This window comes from Chamaea fasciata, unplaced genomic scaffold (assembly GCF_029207755.1).
Source record: "Chamaea fasciata isolate MVZ Bird 193981 ecotype frontalis unplaced genomic scaffold, bChaFas1.0.hap1 SCAF_3, whole genome shotgun sequence".
NCBI classification, from domain to species: Eukaryota; Metazoa; Chordata; class Aves; order Passeriformes; family Sylviidae; genus Chamaea; species Chamaea fasciata.
The window spans coordinates 89,269,503-89,297,502 of NW_027094088.1; the positions used below are offsets into that span (position 1 = coordinate 89,269,503).

At 38.7% G+C, this 28,000-nt stretch overlaps 1 protein-coding gene across 6 annotated transcripts in view; it reads left to right on the plus strand.

Moving 5' to 3' along the window:
- Nucleotides 1-28,000, plus strand: part of DST (dystonin) — a 289,675-nt gene that overhangs the window by 61,472 nt on the left and 200,203 nt on the right. For all 6 annotated transcript variants that reach the window (XM_066179759.1, XM_066179751.1, XM_066179753.1 and 3 more), the window contains one exon: nucleotides 25,727-25,788. In XM_066179759.1, coding sequence (XP_066035856.1) covers nucleotides 25,727-25,788 — 62 coding nt within the window. The remainder of the gene's footprint in view (nucleotides 1-25,726; nucleotides 25,789-28,000) is intronic.

Below are 28,000 nucleotides of genomic sequence, written 5' to 3' on the forward strand. Positions count from 1 at the left end.
CTTGGAGTGTGGATGTAGACCTTGCAAAGAGCTTTGTGGCAGCCACACAAACTGTATTGCAGATTGATACTTTCAAAAAGTTCAAAACAAGCTTACTCTGGTGTTTTTTTTGGTTTGTTTTTTTTTTTTTTAATTTTAGTCTTATAAATTACTCTTCTTAGTCTTACAGTTTTAAGAGCTTTACGTTTTAAAAGATTTTTGCAGGGTCTAGTGGTGCAAGAGCAGTATGATCTTATAACTGGTGAACTAACTGTTATTTCGGATTTCTCCAGTTTATTTGAAGGAATCGGGGAGACCAAATTGGCTGGAGGAGTTAAGTTACTCTTATAAGTCATTCTAAACAGGAAATTAAGGAGGAAAAAGCACCCTACTGTGAAAAGAGTAATGCACTGTGAGCCAATATTGAAGTGCAGTAAATAGGAAAAATGTGGTGTGGCACTACTACATGCTTATAGTTTGACCTGTGTATTGACTCAATTTATTAATGCCACATAATAAATATGCTTGCATGGTTCTGAATAAATAGTACCAGCAATCTGCTAAAGTAGTACTGAGCATGAGTATTAGTTGTCATCAGAGGTTCTTTTTTATATTGGCAATAATTTTTCCCAGGTGATGGATTTTTTTTTTCTGACCATACAAGTGTAGTGGATTAACAAACTCAAAGCCTGTATAGTTTCTCAGAGAGAGGAACAGATGTATGGATATAAGGTGTTTTATTTCAAGTTTGTGGTTCAGATGTGGTGAAGAAATGGTCTTTCGTATCCTTTCTATCTCTTTCCAGCTTGAGAAATTTTTTGTTCTTGGGATAGTGAAGCAATCAGCTTGGCTGTTTGGAGAACATATTGTTCTTCAATACAAGCTGACTCCTCCAGACAATGGTGAAGTGAAAAAACAAACTAGTATTGTACTTTTGATTTTCTGTAGTTTTCCTAAAGTCACTTATTTGATAGCTTAAGTCTTCATCTGTGGTAGTCATGGAGGCCTGCAGTTGTCTCCTACTTGTGTTTTTATTTTAGACGTAATTAGAAATACAGTTTTGTTGGAAGGCTGCTTGAAGCTATTGCAGGTACTCTTTGTGATACTCTGCTGCTTAGTGAGAAGTTCCAGTACCCAACTTCTACCAGTTGCATCCTTTACCCAAGGTGATCATTTAGGCTATTTGAATGCTAATAAAACCAAAATAGAAGAAGCTTAAACTTTCAGATGCTGTCTCTACTTTCACCCATCTTGCTTTTTGTAAGAGTGCTCCTCAAGGTCTGGGTGTTCAAGTTTGAGGGAGCTGAATCAGGAATCTGGCCTGCCTGGGAGAACATAACCCTGTTGTTCATACTGCGTAGCTGTAAGATTTTTTTGGCTAGCAGTGTGACTCCTATAAAAAAGCTGTGCTTTCCAGTGCCAGTTCTGGTTCTGGAAGCTCTGTAATGAGATGCCTCTTAAAAGTAGTTAGGTAGTGAGACAGAATCTCTCAGCACTTTCCAATTTCTCATCCCTGGAAGGGAAAAGTTGAAGTTAGCCACTTTAAATTCACTCTGATTTATTTATATGCTGAATCCTTTTTCTTGGTGAGGACACATATTGCATTCTGGCATTGCTACCTCGCATATGGCTCAAGAAGCTCAGATCAGGTTTCTGAACATGGAATTAATCCCATTCTCTGACTATTTCAGCATCCCTTCCATCATCCTGAACTGTACCAGACCAATGCCAGGTTTCTACTGTACTAAAACTTAAAAGAGTCTAATGATATTAACACTACCTCCCAGCTTTCTGCATTAAGGATATTAAGCAGTGCTTTTGTATCTTGTTTCTAGAAAATAAGAGACAGGGGGTGTAATAGCATATTATTAGATGGTAATACTTAATGGTTCCAAGAGGGTTTAGGGGTTTATTTAAAAATGAATTTAAATCATGTCAACTTACTTTCTCCACAAAGTCAGTCCTGACTGAAATAACACTATATACAGTTGCTCTTGGCGTAAAACTTAAGAGAAGATTTTTTGTTAATCACTATTTCATTGTTTGATGTATTTAATAGGTGAACAGTGCTAAGATTGGTAATAGAGAAAGTGAATTTATTAAATTGAAATAAGCTGTTAATTTTCCACCAAAGAGTTTTATGACTCCTTTTCTAAGATTTAAACATTATATCAATATTGATACAAAAATATACATTGAAGTTTAGCTACTTGGCTTTTTTTATCAGGCTGTGGAATCAATCTCACTTGCTTTGGGACCGGACCCAAGCATTTGAGACCCAAGTGAGAGGCTTGAAAATATTGAAGCCAATATTTCTTTTAAATCTTGTTTCCTCCTTGGTTGATACAGCACATTCCAAACATGACTTCTCTACATTTATTAACTCCATATATCTTTTAACTGGTCATGTGCAAAAATGTACAGGTGCAAGTTCTGTGCTAATGTGACATCAGTCAATACTAGTCACTTCAGATGTTACCCGCTCCCTGTCTGCTAATCCAAAAAGGTAAACCTATGTGACCCTGCAGTTAATCTGAAGTAGGTGACTATGTCATTGTTGCTAATTTATGTTGTTTCAGTTATTACAGAAAGTTAGTAAGCTTTACTTAAGGGTATGGACAGCTCTGTATCTTCAGTCCTCTTGCTTATGTTTGCTGTTCTTCTTTCTGCTGAGTTGGTACACCTCCATTTTGCATGACAGGATTTTATTTTGGTAACAAGTAAGGAGTGCATTCCCAAGCCTCTTCTCCTCTTTCTTTGTTATACTAGTTTGTGTTTAAGCTTGGATGTACAGTAAAGCTAGCACATTTTCAAGGGATCATGCTGGTTCCCTACATAATTTTGACCCTGTTTTCCTGTAATGGAGCATTTGCTCCTCAAAAGAGCAGTGCTGAGGTAAATGTTCTCATGTTTGCTCCTGCTGTTCAACTGTGATAAATGTTTATGAAAACTGTATCAGTGATTATTCAGACAAATACAAATTGTACACCAAGATAATGGTTGGCTTTTATGGAAAAAATGCACCTTTGGAATCACATAGTGTAAAAAATAATTCATTACATTGTAAGAGAAGGGAGAGGAACTCATGAAAATACCTGTGCTGGAAGATGTATCTCTGTTTTGGAAATGTAAAGTTCCAATGGGTGCCGCTGAAGATGGATACCTGTGCTAGAAAAACTGCCAGAAAGTTTTAGTTGTCTCCTTGCTGTTTCTCTCCTGAGATACCAAATTTGCATGTAACAGAAGTAGGAGCTGACTTGAAAGTTTCTCAAGTTGCTAACTTCAATCTTTTTCAACTTTTATTATCAGGGAGATAGAACTCTTCTCGCTCCACAGCTGTCAATAGAAAAGATTTTAATTTTCATCTGTAGTATTCCACTGACATAAAAATATGATTTAAATATAGCATTGAAACCCATGATGGGTTTATACTTGTCACTACTTTTTGTTGTCTTAGTCATCAATCTATTTCTTTAGCTACTTCAAAAGGGCACCACTAAAAATTGATGCTATTATTTTTCACTTAAATATGACTCTTGTTGTGAAGCATCACTGCTTGTCACAATCTGTTTTTTTCAGTGGCTGTAACTGAAAGCTAAAGCTAAACCTTTGTTTTCCCAGAAGCTTTATGCAACTGAAGTCAGATGCTGGGAATTTGGATTCTCTTGTCAACCCCCATGGCTGCTTCCTCTATGTCATCAGGCCTGTATCTTTGGGCTTGGTGCCTCTTTTGAAAATGCCAGACCATTTTAGCATGCTTATCATACCATGGCCATGGGAGTGGGGTTTTGCCTCTGGGGAGTTTGGTCTTTGTGGCTGTCCAGCTGTTGTTACAAGGATGGTGGTACTTTCCTCAGTGGAGTCACAGTCAGCTCTCAGTCACTTTTTTATAGATAAAGTCTCCATCTTGATCTCACTGAAGATAACAGAACTGGTTCTCTTTGATTGTAACATCTTTTGTTCAGACTCTAAACTTTTAAGAAGATAGAAGTATACAAGTATTTAATTGTTCATATTAGGATTAACTGAGATGATATGAGTTGTTCAGTATTTAGTCAAGTCACTAAAGAAATGCTTAGGATTCACAATGGTGCAGCACATTTGGGAAACTCTCATTAAACTTCAGTTTAATGAGTTAAGTGCAAAAATGATCAACTCTGATAATAGAATTGATTCATGAATATCTTACCTTTCTAGTGCACTTGTCACACAAATATGGTACTTGACACTTCCTTATTTCATCATTTGGGATCAGAATTCTCTGGGTTTTCCTTAGTATGTTTTTCTCTTATGTAAAGTGTTATCACTGGTCCTCTTATTTTTGTGCCTTAAAACGAACAACTGACTGTTGTTACTAAAACTTGTATTTCTGTTTTTTTATGATTTTAGAAGAATCTGAATTTCTATTACAAATGGTAAGATTTTTGGCTTGAATGGTAACAGTAAAATTTTTGGTAATACAATCCTAAAGAGTCAAAAGCTGAAGGCAATGGAAGCCAGGCTGTTAAAAACAAAACAAACACAAAACCCCCACAAAAATACTAACAAACCCCCAGAAAAAAACCCCTGCATTTATGGATTTGAAACCATTCTTCTTTAAGCCAAACTTGGGGGTTTTTTTAGTGTTTTGAATAGTCAGAACTATTCACAGATACCAGACATGGAAATACAAAAGCTATATCTTCTCCAGATCTGAGAGAGTTGGGATGGGTTTGAAAGGGCTACTGGGGGGAAAAAAAAACCCAAGTGCAGCTACTGCAGTTAGCTTCAGCTTGAATAGGAAAAAAAGGGTTTGTCCTGGTATCTGTGGGGTATTTGTATAATAGTGCAATTTACAGTTGAGGTTAGGTGAACAGGGAGGGCTTGACAGAGTGTGTTTTTACTGTGGGTGACAAAGACCAAAGTACTTGCAGTGCCAGGTATTGTTTTTATGACTTGACCAAAATGATTGTATTTACCTTCTGTAAAGAATAACTAAAATTGCCAGTGTTGGAAAAGATGATGATGAGTATTTAATTATATGAGGAAATGATGGCTTTTAACTATGTAGACTCCTTGAATATGAGGGGCCCGAGTGAGGTTTTATGACCTGCACTCTAGGATAGACTCAGTGCCTCTTTAAGCATTTGATGTAAAAGAAGATTAAACTAAAAGTATGAAGAGGACCTCCCTCAGGAAACAGATGAAGAGGTGAAACTCTCAAGTGAGAGGGAGTTAAAAATTATGGGTTTGTTTTTTCACTTGAAAAGGAGTTATTTTGTTTACTTGCTAGAATAGCAGAGGATGCTGTAAGACTTCTACATTCTTTCTGACCAGCTCATAGGCTGTGGCTGAAATCAGCACTAAAGCTGTCCTGAAGTAACATTCAATTATTAAAGCTCAGATAGTTGAATTGACTGCTGCTCCCCAGAAGAATTTTCTGTTGAGCTTTTAAATCTGCCACGTTTACAAGACTTTGTACGTTTTAGTCTTATATATTTCAGACCGTTCCTCAAGTGTGTTGACCCATAAAGATCTTTCCTTAGTGTGGGGCAAGTCATTTAGTGCTAAACAAGTTGGCAAAAGTAGTTCAAAAGCAATAGTGACACCATGCCTTTATCTACAAGATTAATGTGTTGCATGTGTCATGTGAAGTTGTTGCTTGGAGCTGCTGCTGCTGCAGAAGAACACAGCTGTATGCAGTGTGTTCCTTATGCAGTGCTGAAGGCATGACATAGAAGGTGAGAGCCTGTGCTGATGCAGGAGCTGACCTTATCAAAGCAGAAAATAGTTTTAAAAATGTATGAATCTTTCTAATGCTTTTTATGGGAGAGCACGGGGAAAAACTTAGTTGTGCCTGGAACATGATAGTCCATTTATTTTCATCATCCTTGGCCTGGTTTGTTGTTTTGCTTTTGTTGAATAGTGATACAAATCTCTCAGTCTCTGTGGTGATTTAACTCTAGCAAAGGAATTGTGTGGATGCAAGGCACACCCATTATTAATATTTAAATGTTTCTATTACAGTGCCATTTCAGTAAGTGGGAGGTGAGGATACATCTATCCCCTGCACGAAGGAAACCAAGTGCATGGGAATGTGTAGACAGATGGAGAAAAAGATAATTTAGGAAGAGAACTGGAAGGATTTGTCAGACTGTTGATACAAATCACTCTTATGGAAATCCAGTTTTTGGACCACAACATCCTTCTTGAATGGAAAGAAAAGTAGATACTTTGTAAAATTTTAGTTCTGTTACTTTAAATTCCTGTATGCTCTCACATCAGATGGTCTCTTTTCTGTAAGTGCTGCTGATACTTATTATCACAGGGACTAATCATTGCAGAAGATAAATAGCTTGCATTAATACAAGTTCATATACACACCATGTGGAATGCCATTACATATTTCATTTGCAACTTTAAAATGCCTCTTTGAAGAGGTTGTATGACCTGCTAAGACTGTTCAGAAGACATGGAAGTTGTTCAGCCTTTCCCCTGCGGCTCACTGGGGTGAATCCATCAGGACCTGACAAGTGATTGGGCCCCAAGGACTTCCCAGGTCTGCGGTCCCAGCCCATCCCTCCTGGGAATCCGATGGCAGGTCCTGCCCCAGCCATTGCACAACAGGGCCAGCAGGCAGCTCCCTGTCCCCTGCACCCAGGTGCCGCTGGCTCCAGCTATGCCCTGACAGGTGGAAAATTAAGAAGGATGCAACAAGAACCTCTCCCGCAGAGAGGTTTCTTTTCTTTGGGAGCCAGTTCAGCTGCAGCATTGTTGGACAGCCAGAGACATACACAGAAATGCTGCAGTAGTCACCTAGATTTCTCTTCATTTTCCTCAAGGTGTATTTGATTTTCAGTTGGTCCCTGTCCTTTCTTGTGCCCCTTCCTGGCATCAAGATAAAGTATTTCTCCTTCTTGGACTAGTTCAACCGGAACATGTTGCCATTTGTTTTAATTTCTTCTGCCAGGTGAGATCTGCCTTAGAGCTGTTGTGAGACAAAGTGACTTTAACCTTGTACTCTGTCTTGCCTGGTTTGTTGACCCCATCACTCCTGGGCCCAAGTAGGGCTGTTCCTTTTTCCTCTCTTGTGCCTTGAGCTGGAGATTTGACACCCTCTGGATAAGCTGTGCTGCAGACCCTGTGTATCAGCACAGTGCTAGTTAATGCTCTGATGGTGAGAACTAGAGGAAGCAATGGCAGAAGTCTTCCCTTAATGAAGGCTGTTATCATGGCTAGTTTCAGTTTCTCTTTCATATTAAAACACTCAGTTTTAACCACCTATTTATTTAGGTATGTTCAATGCAAGTTAGATGTTTTCTGGTGTACTCACAAAATACTGTGAAAACATTTAATGCCTCCACTCCTCTGTTGAACTGGTGGTTTCCTAAATATGTAGAGCTGAGGACCAATGGTCATGTTACTGCTTTTTATCTATCATCACTTTATTTCTGTTTTAAATTTCGGATCTGTGTTTTATTTTCAAGGGATTTATTTTGAAAGCAGGTGTGTTTGTATATTTATGTTTCTTTCTGAAGATGTCTAAGCAAGCCACTTTGAACAGGGCATGAGCTTCCATTTGTTGTTGGTAACCATGACTCATCTGTGCTATTTTTAATACTCTAAGTATGAATTTATTTTTTCTTAAGCTATTTGGATTCTTTTTCCTACAGTTCAGTGTTTTTTTTGGTGGTTGGTTTTTTAATTTTTTTTTTTTTTTTTTTTTTTTTTTTTTTTTTTTTTTTTTTTTTTTTGGTCTGCCATAAATCAATCTGGAAACCTAGGTTATATGTCTGTAACACAGCAAGCTACCTAGAAGTGAATATTATTTTAGCAATCACTATTGTTTTGTAAGTGGAGCTGTTAATGCAGGGTGACATTCTTGCCCCTTATTAGTCAGTAGGCTTTGTGCAGCTGTTATGGGTGGCATCTGGGGAGACAAGATCATCACACCTACAGTGACTGTAGAGTCCTTGAAAATGAGGAATGTGTCTGCTGTAGGCTGTATGATTTTTTTAAAAAAGAAAAGCATCCTTGAAAATCATGGATGTAATTGTGCTTGTAAACACATCCAGCATCCTGCTGATTTGGTTCAGCCAGTCCAGTGGAGACAAAAAGGAAAGAATTAAATACAGACTTGTATTTTTTTTTTTTTTTAACCTTCCTAGGAACATTATCCAAGCCAATCTTAAGAATTTTTTTCTCTCATAAATAATTGTATTTGCACAGAAGCCAGAACCTCTGCTGTGATTACCATTCTAAGAAATGCTTTGCAAAATCCTGATTTTCTTAATAATCTTCTTCTCTCTCCATAACAATGTCATGCATGTATCCCTCAGAGATATTGGAGGCAATCTCAGCATTGCATGACTAGGCCAAAGAAATACTGATCTGCCTGGGACACTGGTCTCTGATCCAGCTTTAGCCTTTGTAATGTTAATAAATATTGTATTTTTTGCTTTTTTTTGTGATGGTGTGCAACCTCAGAAGCCATTAGTCTATAAAATGCTTCCTCTGCAAAGACAGTGGTGCCAGGCCTGCCTGGTAGACAGCTTTTTGCTTTCTTTACCTTTTGATTGTTAATATTTAGTAATCTTTACGTCTCTAGTAATAAAAATAGTGTTTAAAATATCACTTCTAGCACAAGTGTCCTGCACTTTTGTTTGCAAGATCTTGTCCTGCTGACTGCTTTTGAAGTCATGGACTGCTGCTACAGCATCTGCCCCAGTTACTCCTTGTTTCAGATTTGCAGTCTGCACAACTCTGGATCTAGGTTTTTGTTTTTGTTTTTTTTTTTTTTTTTATGAGACTGACAGAAATTGATATTCCTCATAGGAATTTATAGATAAGAAAAATACAGTCCCATTCTGGTATTGGGACAGTTGCAGAAGTTCTGTGTTGAGAGTTTGCTGGATCACATCTCTCTGTGGTTCATGGAGTGTCTTTGCTGAAGATAAGTTTCATTCATACCTTCTTCACTGCTAGCAGAAAATATTGTTTATTTTCAAGGGGATCATTTAATCAGGTTTACTGTTTATTTGTAGCTGTCCCTTCCATGAAAGAGCACAATTTTCATGAGGTTGGATTTGCTGCAGCTAGTGTGAAAGAATCCTGATGTGTAGAACAAACTGGTTGTTGACAAAATCCTATGCAATTTTAAATTAATTTCTCTTCACTCCAAGTTGGAATTGCACTGCTACCAGATTATTGTAAATTCAAATATTTCTTATCTTGTCAGCATCTTGTGACTAGGCAGGCTTGTATCTTATTTTGTTACAGTAACTTCAGACAGTAATTAATTTGATCCTTTTATTTCAGGCAGTAACTATTTCAGGATTACAAGCAGAATTTTGGAGTCTTAGCTATTGGAGAAAAAAAAAAAGCTCCTCCTTTTAAAGGACTGGGACACTTAGTGAGACTCTTAAGTGGCATCTGACCTTGCTTTAAGTAAAGTAGTGTGGGTAATACAGCACTTCAGATAGGGAGCTCAGTGGTTGACCTATGTGACCAGGTGCCGTAAACTGACCTCCTTTATATTCTTCCACATTCCCTGTGACTGGACTGTCCATGGCCTTGCTTGCAAGCTGCAAAACAACTATTTTGGCCTGACAAACTCTGTTTGGGGTGCTTCTTATATGTATCGTTGCATATGTGAAACAAAACTTTGATTTGTCCTTAATAGTGTGGTGACGTACAACGGAAGAGAGAGAAAGCAGGCCTGCTTTACCCAGTCCTTGTGCTGTTAGCCTTCATGAAGCTTTGCTCTTGGTTTCAGGAGGTTGGTTCTGGCTCTACCACATTGTGCAGCTCTGTCCCTCCATCTGTTGTAGCGATGCGGTTGCTCCCTATTTGAATGAGAGCAGTGTAAGCGAGAAGGCAAATCTCCCCTGTGGCTGAGCACATGATTCAGTTCCCTTTGGCATGATGGCTGCTGTGGGCTCTTCTGGGAGCCCTTTTTGTCCTCCATTGCTGTCACCTGGTCTCCTTTCCTGAGTTCTGGAACACAGCCTTGTGTGTCAGGAGCACTCCTTGACCTGGTGCCTGTCAGGGGCAGCTAACCAGGGCTCATGGGGTTCGTGATCCTTCTCTCCTAGCATATGAGTTCTGCTTTTAGGATGTCAAATCCCTGTGCATAAAAGCACTGTTAATTCTATATAGCAATAATAATTTAAAAAGTCTATTAGAACAACATCCATTTACAGCAGTGTTTTCAAAGACTAAAAATATATCTTAACTTGGATAGAGAGTGAAATTTTGTTCTGGCAACCCCAGTGGTGGTAATCAAACCCTCTGCCTGAGACAGGCAGGTGGCATGTCACTCAGCCTGCCTTACTTACTGTCATCCTTCTTCTGTTGGCTTGTGTTTCTTGTCTTGGCATACTTTAGACTTCTTAAGGTTATATTTCATGATAAGTCAAGTCTGGTTATAATTTTAGATCCTGTGATCCTTTCATCTTTAAGTGAAAGAAAATAAGAACAATTGCACAATTGCAACTCCTTAGCTTTTTCTATAGATAATTAAATATTGCAAATATTATGTTTAAATGAAAGATGTGTAAAATCTATCATTTAGCTGTGATTTTACATGTGATTACTTTGTCTATTTCTAGGGGATGTTTTGGCATGTTCAGAGCTTTGTATTGACTTTGCTTTTTTAAATCCTTCTTCTCCTTGTTTGACTTCAGTGACTACACTGAAACAACTGACTGCGCTTCCCTTCTTCCCTTGCTTTTGTTGCTCTCTGTGGTCGTTCCAGTGGCTTTTCCTTGAATGGAGTCCTCCTTGTCCTTATTTTTTTTACTCCTTTGAGATTGTGATGACTCGGTGGTGGTCTTACCTCCCATTCAGGATTTCTGGGCAGTCTGACTCATCCTAGTGAAATCTGTTGCTGTAGTGAAGATGTTTCAGAACTCCCTGTTGTACTGATCCACAAGCTTCTGTCTGCGTGCTCAATCACTTTCCCCCCCCCCCCCCCCCCCCCCTCTGTGTGTGTCACTGTTGAGAGCACTTACCAGCTTCTAAGGCTGAAACATGTGACTCTTCTCTCAAGCTCTTATTCTCAGACTATGGAGTGGTTCTGGAAACTTGCCTTTCTTTCTGTGCATGCAGCATAAGCTTTTCTCCAGAGAGGTCTGAGTCCTGTACTGGCTGCCACAGGATCCATCTTTATAAATCTCCAGATGCTAAGCTTAACCAGTCATTTCAACATTCATTTTTACTGAAATTATTATCTTTGTATATTGCTGCCCTGGAATCCTCTTCTTGCATTATTTAATGTACTAGTTTCTTGTCTTTATCTCCAGTACCACTCACAGCTCTCTCTGCCATATCATTTCTCATTCCTCAAATTTTCATGTTCTTCACAGTACAATTTTCAAAACTCCCTTTGCCCATTGTTCTTTATCAGCTGCTGTTTATGAGTGGCAATGAATTCTCAGAACTGACCTTTTCATCTCCTTTTGAAACCTTAAAATCTCCATCTGTGGTGACACTTCTCTTACCTATTTGACAGCATGGAGCTGCTATTCACAGGAAGTTATCAGAGGTCCATGAGGGAGTTTTGGTGTCCCAAACTCCAGGGGGTCAGAAGAGCAGAGGTGTCTCAGCTTCTTGAGTTCTGCCTTGGCACCTTGCACTGCAGAGTAAAATCCCCTGGCTGTGGTGGTGCAGTTAGATGGGAAGGTGCATTTTGTGGTTATAGTAAATTTAATGAAGAAACAGGTACCTACCTTCATATCATCCTGAAGCCCCACTGACCCCTTGTTCAATAACCTTTAGTACTATCTCAGGACTGATAAGTTTTGTGCTATCATAATGGATAATTCAAGTGGTACTGCATTTTCTTAATCAGTGCAGCCATGAGTACGGGAAGGGAATGGTTAGTTGAATAAAATATGCCGTTTTATTTGGCTGTTTATGTATGGAAATTCACTTTCAGAGTGGTAATTATTTTAGGATAATTTGTATCTAATTAATTAGCACTATTGTTCCTTTTTCTATCCCGAGTTCACAGCTTTCCCACTAACTTAATCATACCAGCATAGCCAGACAGAGAAATTATGTGATTTGTCTCTTTTACCAGCATAGATGGATTTTTTGTTTCATTAAGAACAGAAAAATCTGTGATCCTACAGAACTTTCACAGCTCTCTGTAAAGTTAAAGGCAGAAATACATTTTGAAACAGACTGTGAATATATATTTTAAGTCTGCCTTAAATGGGGGCATGCAGAAATTGGATAAATGCTCAGCAAATTTGCATGCTCTCTGAAATCTAGAATAAAAATTTAAGATGGGAAAGATAATTTGATGATCAGGACCACCTGCCTGCCCAGGTAGACTTCCCTCCCTAGCATGCTGTTTCCAATTGCTTTCCATTGCTTTTCCAGATGGTTTTACAGCTGTATATGCTGTATAGAAACTCCATATTCAGTACAGCAGCCCTGTATGTGAAAAGCAGTCACATGTCAATCTAATAATTTTCCTATTTTTCTGCTAAGGATCATTTTGCATATCTCAGCATGACAGTTTAGTCAACTGGCTTCTCTTTACATGAACGAAAAAAATGCTTTGCTGATAAGCCTTTATGAAATGGATTAAGACTGCAGGTATTCCCAGTGAAACAATATGCTCAAATCTCTTCAACTCAGTGGAAGCATTTACTTTAGGTTTGTGTGGTAATCAAGAAAATCAATCAATTATATTTTCAAATTATTCTACACGTGTGTTAAAAATAAAATGTGTTCTTTGGGTCAAGTCTTTAGATTGAATTGGCTAGGATACTTTTTTATGTTCTGGAAATCTGATAGTGGTTTCAAACCATGTGTGTGTTCTTTGTCTCCCTATAACACAGAAAACATCCTAGTAGTTATTTTTACATTTCTTTGTTGTGGAAGAGAATCTTTCATTGTTCAGGAAACCAAAGGGAGAACAATGAGTGAGTGTGCTGGTGGAGATGAATGAAGAGCAGTATCATATACATCCATGGAGTAAACATCAGCTGGTGTGATTTTTTTTTTTTAAATGCTCCAATGATTTTGATTCTTGTTCCCATTGTTTTGACATCACATGCAAACCAAATTACTCCCCTTTGATATAAGTGTATCAAAGAGTTTGAAGATCAGAGGAGGGAGAAAGGCCTAATGATTTAGCCAAACCTAGCAGCACAGAGCTCTGCTCATATCCCCTCTTTTCAAGCTCTCTTGAGTCTGTTAGTGGGTATGTCCGTGTACTTGGCATGTTACATTAAAGTTTCATAGTCCTAGCTGATACTGAGGTAATGGCCCTGTGGGCTGTGCTGTTCGGAGGCTGTGTGTGTCACATGGAAACGTTGCTGCTCTCCCTACAGTTCTGCTCTGTGGCAGGCAGGAGTTGGTTCGGTCATGCAAGCAGGGGGCTTGAGAGGCTGACTGAAGAGTTTGCAAAAGGAATGCTATTCTGGGTCTTCTTTTCTTCTCTCAGGACCTTTACATGGATTTCTTGGAACGTATCTCACTGCTTTTTCTCCAAGGGAGGGTATGAAAAGCAAAGCAGAAGGACTTGATCAAAGGACAGACATACACAAAATCAGCATAGATCTCCAGTGGCTTCTGGGGATTTGGGGAAAATGCCTGCAGTTTTCTTAGTGCAGTGATGCAGTACACACAGTAAGCTGCTGTGACCTGAGTTTGCACTGGATTGATGAAATAGGCTTTAGTCTCATAAGCCTTTGTTGTTAGACATGTCTTTCCAGTGTGGGATTTCTGTTAAAACTTGGGTCACCATTTCAAAATATATAAGCTGTCATGTGGTGGTGTAGAAACTCATTTTTAATTTGTGTCAGAACTTCATTGATCACTTAGGAAAACCCCCAAACAACCAAAAAAAAAAAAAAACAAACCAAAACCAAACCACCAAACGTTATGATCTGATAAATGAGAGCTGTCTGTGCCCAAATTAAGGTGTGCGAACAAGACCACATGCCAAAGTCAATAATACTGATTTTATTTAACCGTAAATGTGAGTTAGAGAGATAGAAATAGAAAATGGGGGGGTGGGGAGAGAGGATGAGAGCAAGACAGATTAGGCAGAAGATAGTTACCACCCATGGATCCAGTGCCATCCGTTGATCCTTCTTCACCCTGGGCTTCCTGCTGGTGGTGGTCCCAAGGTCATTCAAAACATGTCATTATTTATGTTTTAGAAACCAAAGAAGTTAATGCTCAATGATTACATATTTCTCTTATTTTGTTGGCTAATATTAATTAGTCTCTTGCTCAGTCTTTCTCTTCTTTTGAGTTGGGGGTTTTGATTTCCCACTGCTGGAATTACTTTCAGCACTGTTGCTGAGTTGGCTTTCCTTGTGGCCCATATATTCTGCCATTATCAGTGATACATTCTTCTCCCCAGCTGTGTTTACCTCCCCATAGGCCTGAGATAACACTTGGACAATAATACCACCTTTCTTATCTCAAGTTCCTGTCACTATGGTTCAAAATACAGTCCAAGTTTCAGGTATCCACAGAGGAAATATTTTGAAGGGTTTCAGTGGTGTTTGGTGGTCGCAGCTGCCATCTGTCCTATCACTTGGGGTGATCTTCATTTGACTGATGATAGCCATAGGAGCAGTTACTTCTTTCACACAGTTTGCCACAGTGGGAATATTTTTCTGGATACATTACCCAGGATGTGCTAACCACACCTCCTTCCATCAGGTGTGGAGTTGTTACTCCATTCTGTATACTTATCTCTTACAAAATCTTTGTATGGCCTAAACAGAGTCAGGCAACTGTGATGTTTAAGTCCTTACATCAAGCACACAAACTTTCTTTTTTTTAAAATTAGTTTAAATTCTGGTTGGAGAGGTAATTTAACATGGAGTGATACAGCCACAAGTCAAGGGTTCCTACAATAAATTTTGCAGTACAAAGTATTATCTACTGAGTTTTTTGTTGGACTACATACAGGCTGCATTTGTCTTGGTGGGTGGATGTCACATTTTCATATGGGCCTCCTCTCTCATTTAGGAGAAAGAAGTCCAATAATACTGAAAGTTGAATCGAATTGGAAACTGATTTTTTTCATGATAGCTTTCCAGTACTGCTAGTTGCCATCTATGTTGGTTCTACTGTGCAGTTCTACTTCACTGGGCTCTTTGTAATAGTTAAACATGTGTCCTGCTATAGGGCTTAAGGGAGAGGTCTGCACAAAAGAAAATACTGTAAAAGGTCACTGAGCTTCGGGAGTTTTGTTCACAGGATATTGTGCTATTGCAGTACTTACTCAGGAATGACTCTCTGGGCACAAAAGAACTAGACATGGAGCTCTGCAGTGCTCCAGAGGACAAAAATGTTTTCTTATGTGGCTTCAGTTAATCTGAATCGGTTAATGATGTTTTTTACATGCCTAAATAAGAAAGTTGGATGCTCTATTGAGTTCTTTCTTTCCTTCCTAAGTGGAACAGGCTTATAGGTAAACACTATTGATTCATTATCTCCTGGTGTATCTCCTGTGATCTGCTTGTATCTTTTGTTGATTTCTTGTCTAATTCTTCAGCTATCAACTTTGAGCAGCTGGGTTCCTTGTTTCATTTATGATTCTAAATCTTTTGGAACGCTCATTGCTGGGACTGGAAGACACAAGAGGAAATGCATTTTGAACTTAATTTCATGTCTGTCTTCTGATTAGTTTTGAAGTAGCTACTTAACCATGCCAAAGGGCTGGCTGAGATTGTATGAATTTTGAAGTCATCCCTCGGGATTCCTCTTGGTTTTGATGTCTGTGCACACACTGAGATATAGCAATATTTCTTCCATACAGTTGTGGAAATTCTTAATTTACATTCCTTCAAATCACACCAGAAGTATAGCTCTTGTTCCAGTAGTTTAAGTTTTACATATTATCTTCTGCATGGGATGGTAAAGCCAGGCAGGCCTGGAGTTTTGATGCAGTATTTCAGGTATAGGACAGCTGAATTCTTCATCCTGCTTCAAGCAGAGATGCAAAGTAGTGGCAGAAAATGGTTCAAGTGAAAATTTGAGTGCAATTTCCTCTGGAGCCAGATGGGTGTGCAGTTAGCAAATTGTTGAATGTTTTCGGGACCAAAAGCATTTATTTGCTGCCTATTGTGGTTTCATGTCCATCTGCAGTTGTAGGGTTGAGGTGTATTACAGAATGTCACAAGCTTAAATGGCGAGCCAATTATTCTTATAGTTTTGATTTTTTGTGTGATTTTATCTGCACATGGTCTTGATTTTGATTTTGGAGGTGGTCATAGCTCCATCAGAATCAATGGAGGTTCAGTGGTGGCTCATTCGTCTGCATTTAGGATTAAACTTTGACCTCCAAAAATATCAAAAAGTCTTATTTTGTTCTTAGCAGGCTATAAGACACTATTCTGTGTTGTGCTTTCAGACTTTTTGTTTCAGCAAATATCTCTTGATATCAGTTATGTCAGTCTGGAGTATGAATATTGATGTTAATCAAACCCATCTGACATTCATGCTGTCATGCATGATCTGATACACTTGGGAAGCAACTACTTTAGAAACTGGGATGGATTTAACTACAGCAGTTGTTCACAAGCTGAAAAATCTGTCTGTGGCCTGGAGTGTGAATTCATGGTCCCGGGTACAACTGGTTTACTGCAGTTACTCAAAATAGGTTGTTAAAGGATGTCCTGAGTCTGTAGCAAGACTCTGAGGTCTTCCATGTGTCTAGGAAGCAAGTGTACCCAAGCCACGTGGGCAGCTTGAACTCCTGGGACTCCAGAGAAGTCTCCTCCTCCTGGCTGACTCTTGGAGTTCTGCTAGGTCAATATCTTACATTGACTCAGGGAACTGTGCTTATTTGTTTGATGATACAATTGTCTTGTGTAAGAAAACACCCAACTGGTTTGAACTGGTGTGTGTGCAGCTGGAGGGGATGGTGCAGCTAATGGTATGATTTTATTGTTGAGTCTGTATATGAGAACCTGATAACCCCATCTAATCATTTAATGGGTTGTTGTGGGTATGACAGCCTAAATGTTGAATCTGATTTTACAGCAAGGTAACAACGTATCTTTCAGATAGAGCATTGTATTTTGCAAAGCCTTTTACAAGAACAGTTTACATGTGATTAAGGACTTCTTTTATTTTATAAGTATTTTGAAGTTGCAAGTGCTACTAACTTATCAAAGCAATTAATTTCAGATTATAATAGACATATTAATCAAACAGATTATCCTGATACTTCATTGTGAAGAATTGCAGAGTTTCAAAGATAATTATCATTCCAGATCACTGCATTTAAACTTCTGTAATATATTAAGTCTTCTCTCCATGAATTAATCTGCACTTTTGTTTCATTCCTTTGCTTGGAAGGCTGGGAAGCTGCTGAAATGGGTCACTGGAGTTGGGCGAACAAACGTGCATCAAATAAAGCACAGATGAAAAGACAATATCTTTGGATTATGCTTGCAGCTGTTGCATTCAAGACAGCTTCATTGGGAAGCCCACTTAAGTGATGACAATGTAATGCAAAAAAAAATGCTGAAGTTTCCCAGTTTATTTTGAGTCCTTGTTGTTTTTATTATGTGTTTTCTGCCAACTTTTATAAGACGTGCCAGTCTTTGATGCATTTATGTCTGTTGTCAAATTTAGTTCACATTCAGCCTATGAATTACATTCCTCATTTCTTTAAAGAGCATTTTTTCTGAAAACATTTGCATTTTTGTAGCTGAATGGATGGATGCTCATAGAAATGATGTGGCAAGTAAAGTTTCCAATACAATTTTGTAAAAGAAAATAAATATTCTGTTTGAAAAAATATATCAGAAGTTCTAAACATTATTTTTTATTTAATGGAGGCTGAACCTTAATGACATAAAAGCTAATGGGGGCTTTACTTAGTGAAATTTAGCTGTTAACTTCACAATGACTGTGAGTTTGACTCAAATTCCAAGAAAACTGTACAATTTCTAGTTCATCCTCAGCTCTTAGTGCATATAGTTCACAGTTTAATAAAAATAGAACATGAAGGTGAATCAAATTTCAGGATAAGTGGGCAAAACCTTTTATTCTGATTCTTCTTTGTAATCAGACCAGCTGTATATGTGACCTTTCATCCCAATGTGTAAGAGATTTGATTGGTTTTCAGAGGGAATTAAACTGGAGAGAGACTTAAATTCTTCACATACTAGCTGAAGCAACCAGAAAAATTAGGAGAAGACCTAAACTAAAGTTTGTATTTCATTGCTATTTAAATTAATGATGCAAAGCTTAGGATAGGTGTAAATTTGAATTTTTTCCGTAACTGTGTGCGTATCTAATGTGGCATGATATATAAAGTGAAACTTTCTGGGAGTTGATTTGGAGAGTGCAGAAGAGAAGCCACTCTTTTGTCAAATCTGTGTAGACCTCGTTGGAGGGCAGTAGTTTAGTGGGATACATTTTCTGGAAAAACAGGATAGACGATGCCCCTTGACAAATTTCTGTTTGTGAGGGTGGCGGTTGACTGTGAGAAACATTGGGGAAGCCCCGTTTCACGTCACCAGTGTTCCCCTCTGAGGGCAGCTGGTAGTGAATGTCTTGGTAACAATACAGAAGGATCCAGTGGAACTTTTCCCATCCTTGAGAGGTGTGTGGTTAAAAATTGCTAGCCGTGATGGAAACACTGGCACATAATGCAAGCTTTTCTTCAAGGGTTTAAACATAAATAAAAAATATTTTGGATGTGAGTGTTTTCCCCTGGGTTTTTCTGGTTGCTGATGGAAAATTTGCTTGCATAACCTAACTTTCCCCTGTGGCACTGCATCAGTTGCAAGTTTCAGATATGTGGGAGTAGCACAGTGAGAAGGTAGCTCCTTGTGCCTCATCTTTTTCTCTGAAAAGCTGCATGTGGAACCATCTTTCATGCCTCTTTGTGTATGTGTGAACCATGTAAGTGGTAGTTGAAACCTCCCAGACCTAGGCCAGATGAGTTGGAGTTGAAGCTTGTCATGAATGTGGATGTGATGGAATAAACAGAAAGTGGGAAAGAGAAATAAAATAATTTCACCTGAAAGAATAAAAGTTTAAAAGTGGGGTTTAGGTTTTCAATATTTTTAAGTGACCCTCAATTAAACAATACATTTCAAGAGTTTGTGCCTTACTTATGAATGTCTAACACCATTCAGTTTTGCTTACATGTCTTAAATAGTAGGCTATATCCTATGTGTAAGGGTGCTTTGTGTGCTGCTTGTCTGCCTTGCTGCCTCTTGGGATTTGTGTATGGGGTTTTTTTGGTGGTTTTTTTTTTTTCCCCCAGTTCTTTCAACAGGATGAAACCCCATCATTGTATCTTATCTGAAATCTCTTATCCAGATTTCACTATCTAGGCTCGTTAAATATATGTATGATTTTTTATAGATATAGATACAGTTTGAATTTTTCCTTCTCACATGTGGACCATGCCTTTCTCTTGATCCATATTATCTTCCTTTTATATTTAAACTGTGTACCTTACCATTTTGTCCCTAGTTATCCACTGTATTTGGCTGACAATGCTTCCATTCAATCTTGAAAACAAAACAAAACAAAAAAATCTGATGTTGACTGCAAGACAAGTTCCTACAAACTGCTAGCGTTATTCCCTAAACTGTCCTGATACATTAATACCAACAGGGACATGAATGAAATATTACGATTCTGATTTCTTAAATCCAAGAGGAAGCTGATCAAATTTAAAAAAAAATACAGAGGGGGTAAAATATAAAATGTTGCTTTTAAGCTTGACAGATGTCTCCTACTCAACAGCTGATTTAAAAATAGCACCATTATACATTAATGCAAAATGCATGAAGTAGTCTTTTGAAATATAAATTAAAGAGCACTATCTGTAGCAAAATATTTTGTTAGAGGAAACAAACACCTAAGAAGAAACTGGATTCTCACGTGGGGTTACTATGAGAAAACTGTCATATTTGCCCAGGACTTTTGAAGGTGAAGATAACAAGAACTTAGAGATCCTTTAGCCAATAATCTAAATTTTCCTTACAAATACTGAGCGTGCACGGCAATTCTAGTTCTCTGTCACTTTATGTGGCTAAGTATTTCAGAGGTTTGGGTTTGGTCCTGCAACTATTACCCTTGTAGGCTTGTTTATCTTGATTACTGTACTGGGGTTGAATATACAAAACCACCTAGCCCCTGAGTCTATTTTTTCAGGTGTTTTTATTTCTATGAGACCTTATCATAGCTTGATACTTTTACGGTAGGAGGATATATGTATTTTTTAATATGGAAAGGGCATTGCTTAAGTATGTAAGATTTTACATGCTGTGTGTCTTAATGGAAGTTTGACACAACAGCAGATAGTTCATAGCATTGGTCAGTACTCATGCACTTTCATAATTGAGTTTTGTTTTATTTGCTCCTAAATTGGTCTAGGTAAGGCTATGATTAAGAATACTCACTAATTGTATGAAAGATGATTACCTGTTATTAATGTTATTCAACCCTTCCCTTTGGAAAAACCTTTAGCTTAAATAGCTTTAACTTTTCAAACTAGCCTTATTTGAACTGAGATTTTATCTTCCTGGAGACTGTTTCAGATGGTGACGGGTTTGTTGAATGTCCCTCAGTTCCTAATTAATGACAAGAATGAATAATTGCTATAGACATGGAAGGCCTGTGAGTAATTAAGATCAAGTTTGGATGAGCAGGAGCCTCCAAGATAAGGTGTTTTAGCACAGACTGGAGAATTGGATTTGTTTCCTATTTCTTATGTATTTTGTGATTCTGGGTAATGCCCTAAAACAGATGCTTTCCTGAGAGATCATATGTTAATTATGCTCTGTTTTCTGATTGGGATGGGGAGATAAAGAAGGAATGTTAGCAATACCAGAGAAAAACCTATCATCAAATGAATTTTGTGTTCAGAGCTTGAACAATGATGAATGACTTCCTGCTCCATTTTCAACAACATGAGATACATTATATTTGCTCATTATACAACAAAATGAAATACATTTAAAATAACTGTTTCTTAAATGAATAGCCTTACTTCTATGCTATAGACATTAGTTTTTTAAAAAAGTACTAGACCATACAATATGTATTATAAATAGCAACAATATGTATAGAAAAACTAGTGCATTTGTATATAAGTGAATTATATGAGTATGACATGAGTTTTCTTATGTAAATGTAGGAAAACCACTTATCAGGGCTTTTGCAAATCCCTGGGGAAATGTAGAAAAACCTGTTGACTCTCTAGCCATTCATGTATGCAAACCAAAATCAGCAGAGAAGCAAACATAACTTAGCAGTGCCAAAAGCTGCCTAAGAAAAGGAGATTTCTTTTCCTAAGTCTGTCGCTAGGTGTAGGAACTCCAGACTTTGATATTGTCACCATTAGAATGAAGAAAGCAGCGTAGAAATTGGCAGCTCCTCTGGAGAATAAGGGACTTGTATTCCTGCACTCATTTTGCATTTCAGGCCCATTGTTCTGCTCATTCAAGCTGGTGGCATCTGGTGTGGTTGCTCAGAGAAGATTTCAAGTTTGTCTTGAGGCAGAGAGGAGCACTCAGTGACTTCTGGATGTGAGCCCAAACAACCCCATGCAGTGCTACAGTCTGGGGGCAGAGTGGCTGGAAAGCTGCCTGGCGGAAAAGGACCTGGGAGTGCTGATCCACAGTGGCTGAACATGAGCCCAGGGTGTGTGCCCAGGTGGCCAAGGAGGCTCATACATCTTGGCTTGTATGAGCAATAGTGTGACAACAGAATCAGGGCAGGGATTGTCCCTCTGTACTCAGCACTGCAGAGGCCACACCTTGAGTCCTGGGTCCAGTTCTGGGCCCTTCACTGTGAGAAAGACATTGAGGGGCTGCAGTGAGTCCAGGGAAGGGCAGTGCAGCTGGTGAAGGGTCTGGAGCACAAGTCCTGTGAGGAGCAGCTGAGGGAGCTGAGGGTGTTTAGCCTGGAGAAGAGGAGGCTCAGAGGGGATCTTACTGCTCTCTACAACTGCCTGAAAGGAGGATGTAACAAAGTGGGGTCAATTCCTTCTCTCAAGCATCAAGTGACAGGACAAGAGGAAATGGCCCCAGGTTGTACCAAGGGAGGTTGAGATTGGACATTAGGAGGAATGTCTTCACAGAAATGTTGTGTAACATTGGACTCAGGCTCCCCAGGAAAGTAACTGAATCATCATCCCTGGAGGTATTTAAAAGACTTACAGGTATGGCACTGAGGGACGTGGTTCAGTGGTGGACTTGGCAGTTATTTGTTAACTGTTGATAAAGGTCTTCTCCAACCAAAGCAGGTCTGTGATTCTCCCCAGGAGAGCTCAGAAAAGGCATCAATGCCATATGTTGCTGTTGGTGTGATCCTTTTAGTGAACTTGACTTCCAGGGAAACTGTCCTGATTTCCAGACACTGTGAGCCATGTAATTTTTAGTGGTTTGTGGAAGGGAGCATTGGTGTTAGAAGGATCTGGCTCCTGGAGTTTGTGCTTGGAGTTGAGGAATGACAAAAACGCACAGAAGGAGACCTTAGTTGGAGCAACTGCTTTTAAAGTGCAAATATTCTAATCTGAAGCCTCTTTCGATGACTCTGTGTTATAGTGTAGGCTGTCAGATTATTCGGAGACTGGTGGCATTTTACTGAGCTACTTTCCAGGCACATAAAGCATAAAAGGCTTTGAGTTTGTCTGATATGTCAGAATAATGTCCACAGGTAAAAGCAGACAAGCTTAAGTTGATTAGTTAACCTCAGAGGGTTTATTGTGATAATCTATAGATCAGATTATCTAGCAATGTGTGCTTTCTTTCTGCAACTCCTACTTCACCTGCATTCTTAAATTACTTCGGCTTAATGAGTATCTGCCTGCTGGGTTCGGGGTGACTCTTTCCTTGTTGCTCACTGCTGGTAGAGAAAAAAAACCTGACTTCCTTGTCTGGAAAGCTCAACATTTGTACTCAAATGTTTACTAGTGCACCCCAAAGTTCACAAAACCCTCTCAAACACAGATCCTTAATTTTTTTCTTGTTCTGAGTTAAAGCCAGAGGGCTCACAGTTTGGATTGCTCTGACAGCACATGGGCTGTTTGCTCCTGTTTTTTTTTAAAAAGGGGTGTTGCTACTCTGTGTCAGCCAGGAGAAGCCCTGGTCACTCCTTGGCTCTCCTTTCCCTGAAAAGAAAAGAAGCTCTGAAGTTCTGAAGGGCAGAATGAGAGAGTGTGGTGAAGATAAAAAGGAGCAGAGTGCAGAGCTGGTGGGAATCATGTGCTGCATGGGTCAGTAATGCAGCCCGGAGCTGGGCTGGCAGGGCTGCCTGTGGGACAGGGCAGAGCTCTCTGGGGGGAAGCTTCTCTCAAGGGGCTTTCTGTGGCTTTTCTTCCATAGCTGCTGTTTATGTGGTCATTCACCTGTTTTCTGCTTCATCTGGGGAGTTTCATTTGGTGTGTTCTGCTCTGAGCTCGAGCACACTAAACACTGTGGCACTGCATTTTTTCTCTTAGTGTGTGTTTGCTTTTCTGGGAGCATTTGGGTTTTTGATTTAAAATCACAGTTGTGGTGTTTTCATGACCTTCCCCCCCCCCTTTAATACTGATGTTTTTCATAACATGACAGGTGTCACCTTTCCTCCTCCTTATGCATTTGGGTCTGTCAGTTACAGAATTTTTCTGAGTGTTTGTGTAACATATACATGTATATATAAAGGAAAAAGGATAATAAGCATCAATTCTCTTATGTATGTTAGCATTTAAATTGAATATAGAGTTGAAATGAATAGTGACCTTGTATTCTAACAAGATACAAGGAAGTAGCTTTTTCAACTTATTTTTTTCAACTGTCATTAAAGTAGCATTTCCCAAAATGTAAACTTCTATGTACTTGGTCAAAACTAGATGAGGTTACCTTAGTAAAAAAGACACATTGTACACATTGTGAAATTCTGCAGTTGAGAAACTTTGTGTTCTTTTTAAAACAGCTGCTCATAATGAAGCAGTTAAGAGTGAAAATGGTTCTGGAATTATTTTATTGCTGAGATTTTCTGTTCTCTACATTTACTGAATCAGAGCTTCCATCTTATTATGATAAATAACTTATGTCAGAAATGGTGTCTTGCTAGATGATGGCTATGGAGAAATGTATGTACAGCCAGATTTTTTTTCCAGTAGTACAGCTTTTCTCTCTAGTTTCCTTTTCTCCTCTTTATTTGGGTCTCCAAGTAGAATAAGAGACTGTAGAGCTGTGAAGTGGGGGGAAAAAAGCATATGCCAGAAGCTTGGAATATCTTGAGTGGTGTGGAAAAAGCATTTAGGAAACAACAGCTTTTCTGTTCAGAGCCAAACGTACAAGTACATTACATATACTGCCTGAAGATTTCATTACCACAGTGAGCTGTGCCTATAAAAGTTTTAGGTTTGTTAAAAAGGATTGGAAAAAATAACAGAAAAAAATGTATCTGTGACTATTAAATACAAAGATATGAATGAGCATGTAGAATGTCTGTGAGTCACATAAGAGGACTATGCAAAGGCTTCACAGGCTTTTACTTGTTTTGTTTTTGCTTTTGTGCCCCAATGCTCATTTCTCACTGCTGTGAGGAACGCCATATGGTGCTCAGTTTGGCCCAGGATGGACTCTTGTATAATGTCTTGTTGTTTTGAAAGACCTCAGTATCACACCAGAGGCTTGAAAATCTTTTAAAGACCTTCTGTGATTTTATTTTAATTTATTAGTTGTTACATTTGAACAACCTGAAAACCGTATTTTTTTAATGTAAAATACAGGACCTGGTTCAGTCTTCAGTCATGGCAGTGGGTACAGGGGGATCTTGTTTTGCTACCTGAGTTCACTGCTTGTGCTCAGCCACACTGCAAATAGCCTGAGTCAATGAAACAGCTGCAGTTGTGTTGTACAGACCTGAAGGGCTCTTGCTATTTTAGGCTTGCACAGGTGGTCCCAGTCCTAATGCACTGTGACTCCTGCTCTGGAGAGCTCTGGGACAGTGACCAGGCTCTGTAGCAGTTGTACTGGCTGTGACCCTGCTCTAGTAGCTGGAGATAAGTCTTGTGCTGAGGTGGAGGTTAGATTTTCTCCAGTGTGGCTCGGCAGAATGCATGCATATGCTCCCTACCCATAACTGAGGATGCTTTCTTACCCTGAATCTATTGCTTTTATAATTTCTCCACAACATTTTGCAGGTAATCATTGATGCTAACTGCCGCACCAGGGAGCAAACTGCTGGCAATGGGTGGGTCCCATGTCTGGATTAGTGGCATCCCTGTTTATTTTGTAGAGGGTTAAGAGTCCTTTCCCTGACTGAAGCTGTGACTAGTCCTTGTGGGTTTGAACAAGGGTGCTATTCCAGTTGAAAAGCATAATAATTGAAAAAGTCAGCTTTCATATCGCAACAAATTTTCTACTGCCTAATACCTTAGTAATAATTTGATTATATAGACTATAAGTAGCAATTATAGTTCTTAAAAGTTTGCTGTGACCTTTTCAGTAAATTTTGAGTGCCAGTTGACTTGTTCTAGGCAGTTAGATTTTTATTAGTAGGCTACTGTAATACCTGAGGGGTTGTTGCCCTGGAGAAACTCACCTGGAGCATCAAGAAACTTTTTCATATCATGCTGTAATGTACTAAAAAAAAAAACCCAAAACATTTCTGTGCCATTATTTTGATTAAGCATTTTGGAGCTTTTGCAGGCTATTCTGTTTTTGAAATTTCTTAGAAAATTAATTTTTTAATGATCTTCATAAAAAATCTTGTGCATTGTTTGTAGAGCTGTTAAAACATTTTTTTTCCTTTTTATTTCTAGATGAGCGTGACAAAGTACAAAAGAAGACATTCACAAAATGGATAAATCAGCATCTCATGAAGGTCAGTTGTTATTTCTGTCATGTCTGGATGACTTATTGCTACAGCAGTGATTGTGTCTTTTACTACATGTTTGATTTCAGGATGCAGCTGTGTTATGGATAAGGAAGATCTTAAATTGTGAGGTTTATGCATGTGCTTTGTCTTTGAGGAGTCACGGGGGAGTTGAAATGCTGCCCAAGGTGATCTAATTGAGTGCGTGAATTTGAAATTAAAATGAGTCAAAGTTGATTTCTTTCATTCAGGCTTGGCTCATTTCTGTAATTAATGTGTCATGGCTGTAGTACCACAGTTAAGGCAAATGAAGAAAAAAAATATTTGAAGAGCCACACTGAGGAGTGGGGAATGACCTTGAGAGAGAGATCTCTAGATCATCCTGTGGCATCAATATGCTGCTCATGGATTAGAAATAGAGGCTTTCCAGGGGCAAAAGTCACTTTTCAATATCTTTCTTTTGAATAGCAGTGAACTTTGCTTCAGGGACAGACATATTATTTTAACAAAATGTACAGATTTTAGTTGACAGAGAACTAAAAGCTGTGAGCTCACCTTCACTGCATGGCCCTTCAGTTCTAAATTTAATCTGCAGTTTCAGAACCAGCTGTCTAGCCTGGACATTTCTCTGGAGAAACAGATTGTATAATTACTTAACATAACTTCCTTTGATATCTCCCCCACTCTGAGGCTGAATTCATGTAAGACTCACATTAAACAAAAACGTATCTGCAAACTGTCAGAGTTGAGATTTAATTAACTATTGCGATGTTCAAATACTGTTGGAAAGATCTCCTTGTATTCATGTTTAGAGAAAAATAGAATTTTTTAGGGAGCAACTTCATTATTTCTCTTTTGTGGCTGCTCGTATGGGTATTTCAGAAATATTGGACTCTGAAAGAGAAGAGAATTTCAACAGAGATATGGATGTTTAAAACTACCTTTTTTGTTTCATATCTTTTAAAATTTTGAAATATGTGTAGCTCTTGGAAGTGATGTGATGTGGGAAACTAACCAGGCTTGGAACTGAAGTTGGACTCAGTTTTGACTTTTGCAAGGGAGCTCTCTTGCAGAGGGATCTTTTGGTCCTTCTCACCATGACTGAGCCATCAGGAGTGGTCCTGCCATCAGCCTCTGTGCAGCATACAACTGTTCTGGGGGCAGGGTGAGTCTGGAGTCACAGAACTGCTCATACCAATTGGTTTTCCTTTGGGAAATTGTTAGACCCAAGGGAAACATGCTGTATCTAGAAACAGCTGCTCCAGGGACCCCTTCTATGCAGAAGCCTCTTTGTTGTATTCCTGGAACATCCAAGAGGCCCCATGTCCCTGCAGAAGTCTTTTACTTGCTACTGAGAAAAGACAAAAGACAGTTCTGCAGCCTTCCTTTTCTGAATTTTACCTCATTTTATAATATAAGAAATGTATCCACTGTAGAATATTTCAGAGAAATTAGATTTAAAGAAAAAAAAAATCTGGGAAGGTTGCCAGTACTCTGGCAGTAAAATGCAATATCCGAATTAACCATCATGCATTTCTTCATCTAATTGAGAGTAATTTTAGTCATATTTTTAGGGGCTACTCATGTTTTTGTGTATTAAAGAAGCATTTTAAAGATGCAGCTTCAGTTTTCTGTAGGATGTGGAAAAGCCTATCTGAAGCTTTTTGGAGAGCAATCCTTTAATATGAGTTAAAAATTGCTGCTCTTATGTAAAATAAGGCACTTACTGAAAATTATATTTCTGTACAACTTCATTTTACACATTTCTAAATCATGCATAGTCATCATTGCCATGCTTTCAACCTCTTGGGAGTAGCTTAAAAAAGATTTAGACTCTAAACCCATAAGGAAATAAGGGTAAAGAGTTCACTCTAAATCCTTTTGCATTGCTTGCCAAGGTCAGTGGCCTTAGGCCTTCATTTTCAAATAGTTCTGGGTTGGGTGATTGCAGGGGAACATATACAGAGAGATGAGACAGATGGGGTGTGTTGACTGTGTGTATTGCTGGCCTTGATTTTCACCTCAGATTGCTCACTTTAGAATTCAATTTAAGGGTTGCTAGCTCACACAAATATAGTTTGACTATAGCTCTTCCATTAGCTTGGAATTTATGTAGCAACTCAACTTTGTAGTGTGGAAGTAGTTTGAAAGCAGGTGGTGATACAGTTGTCAGATTTCTGTTCTTAGACATTTTCTACAACAGTGACTTGTGTGAAAATTA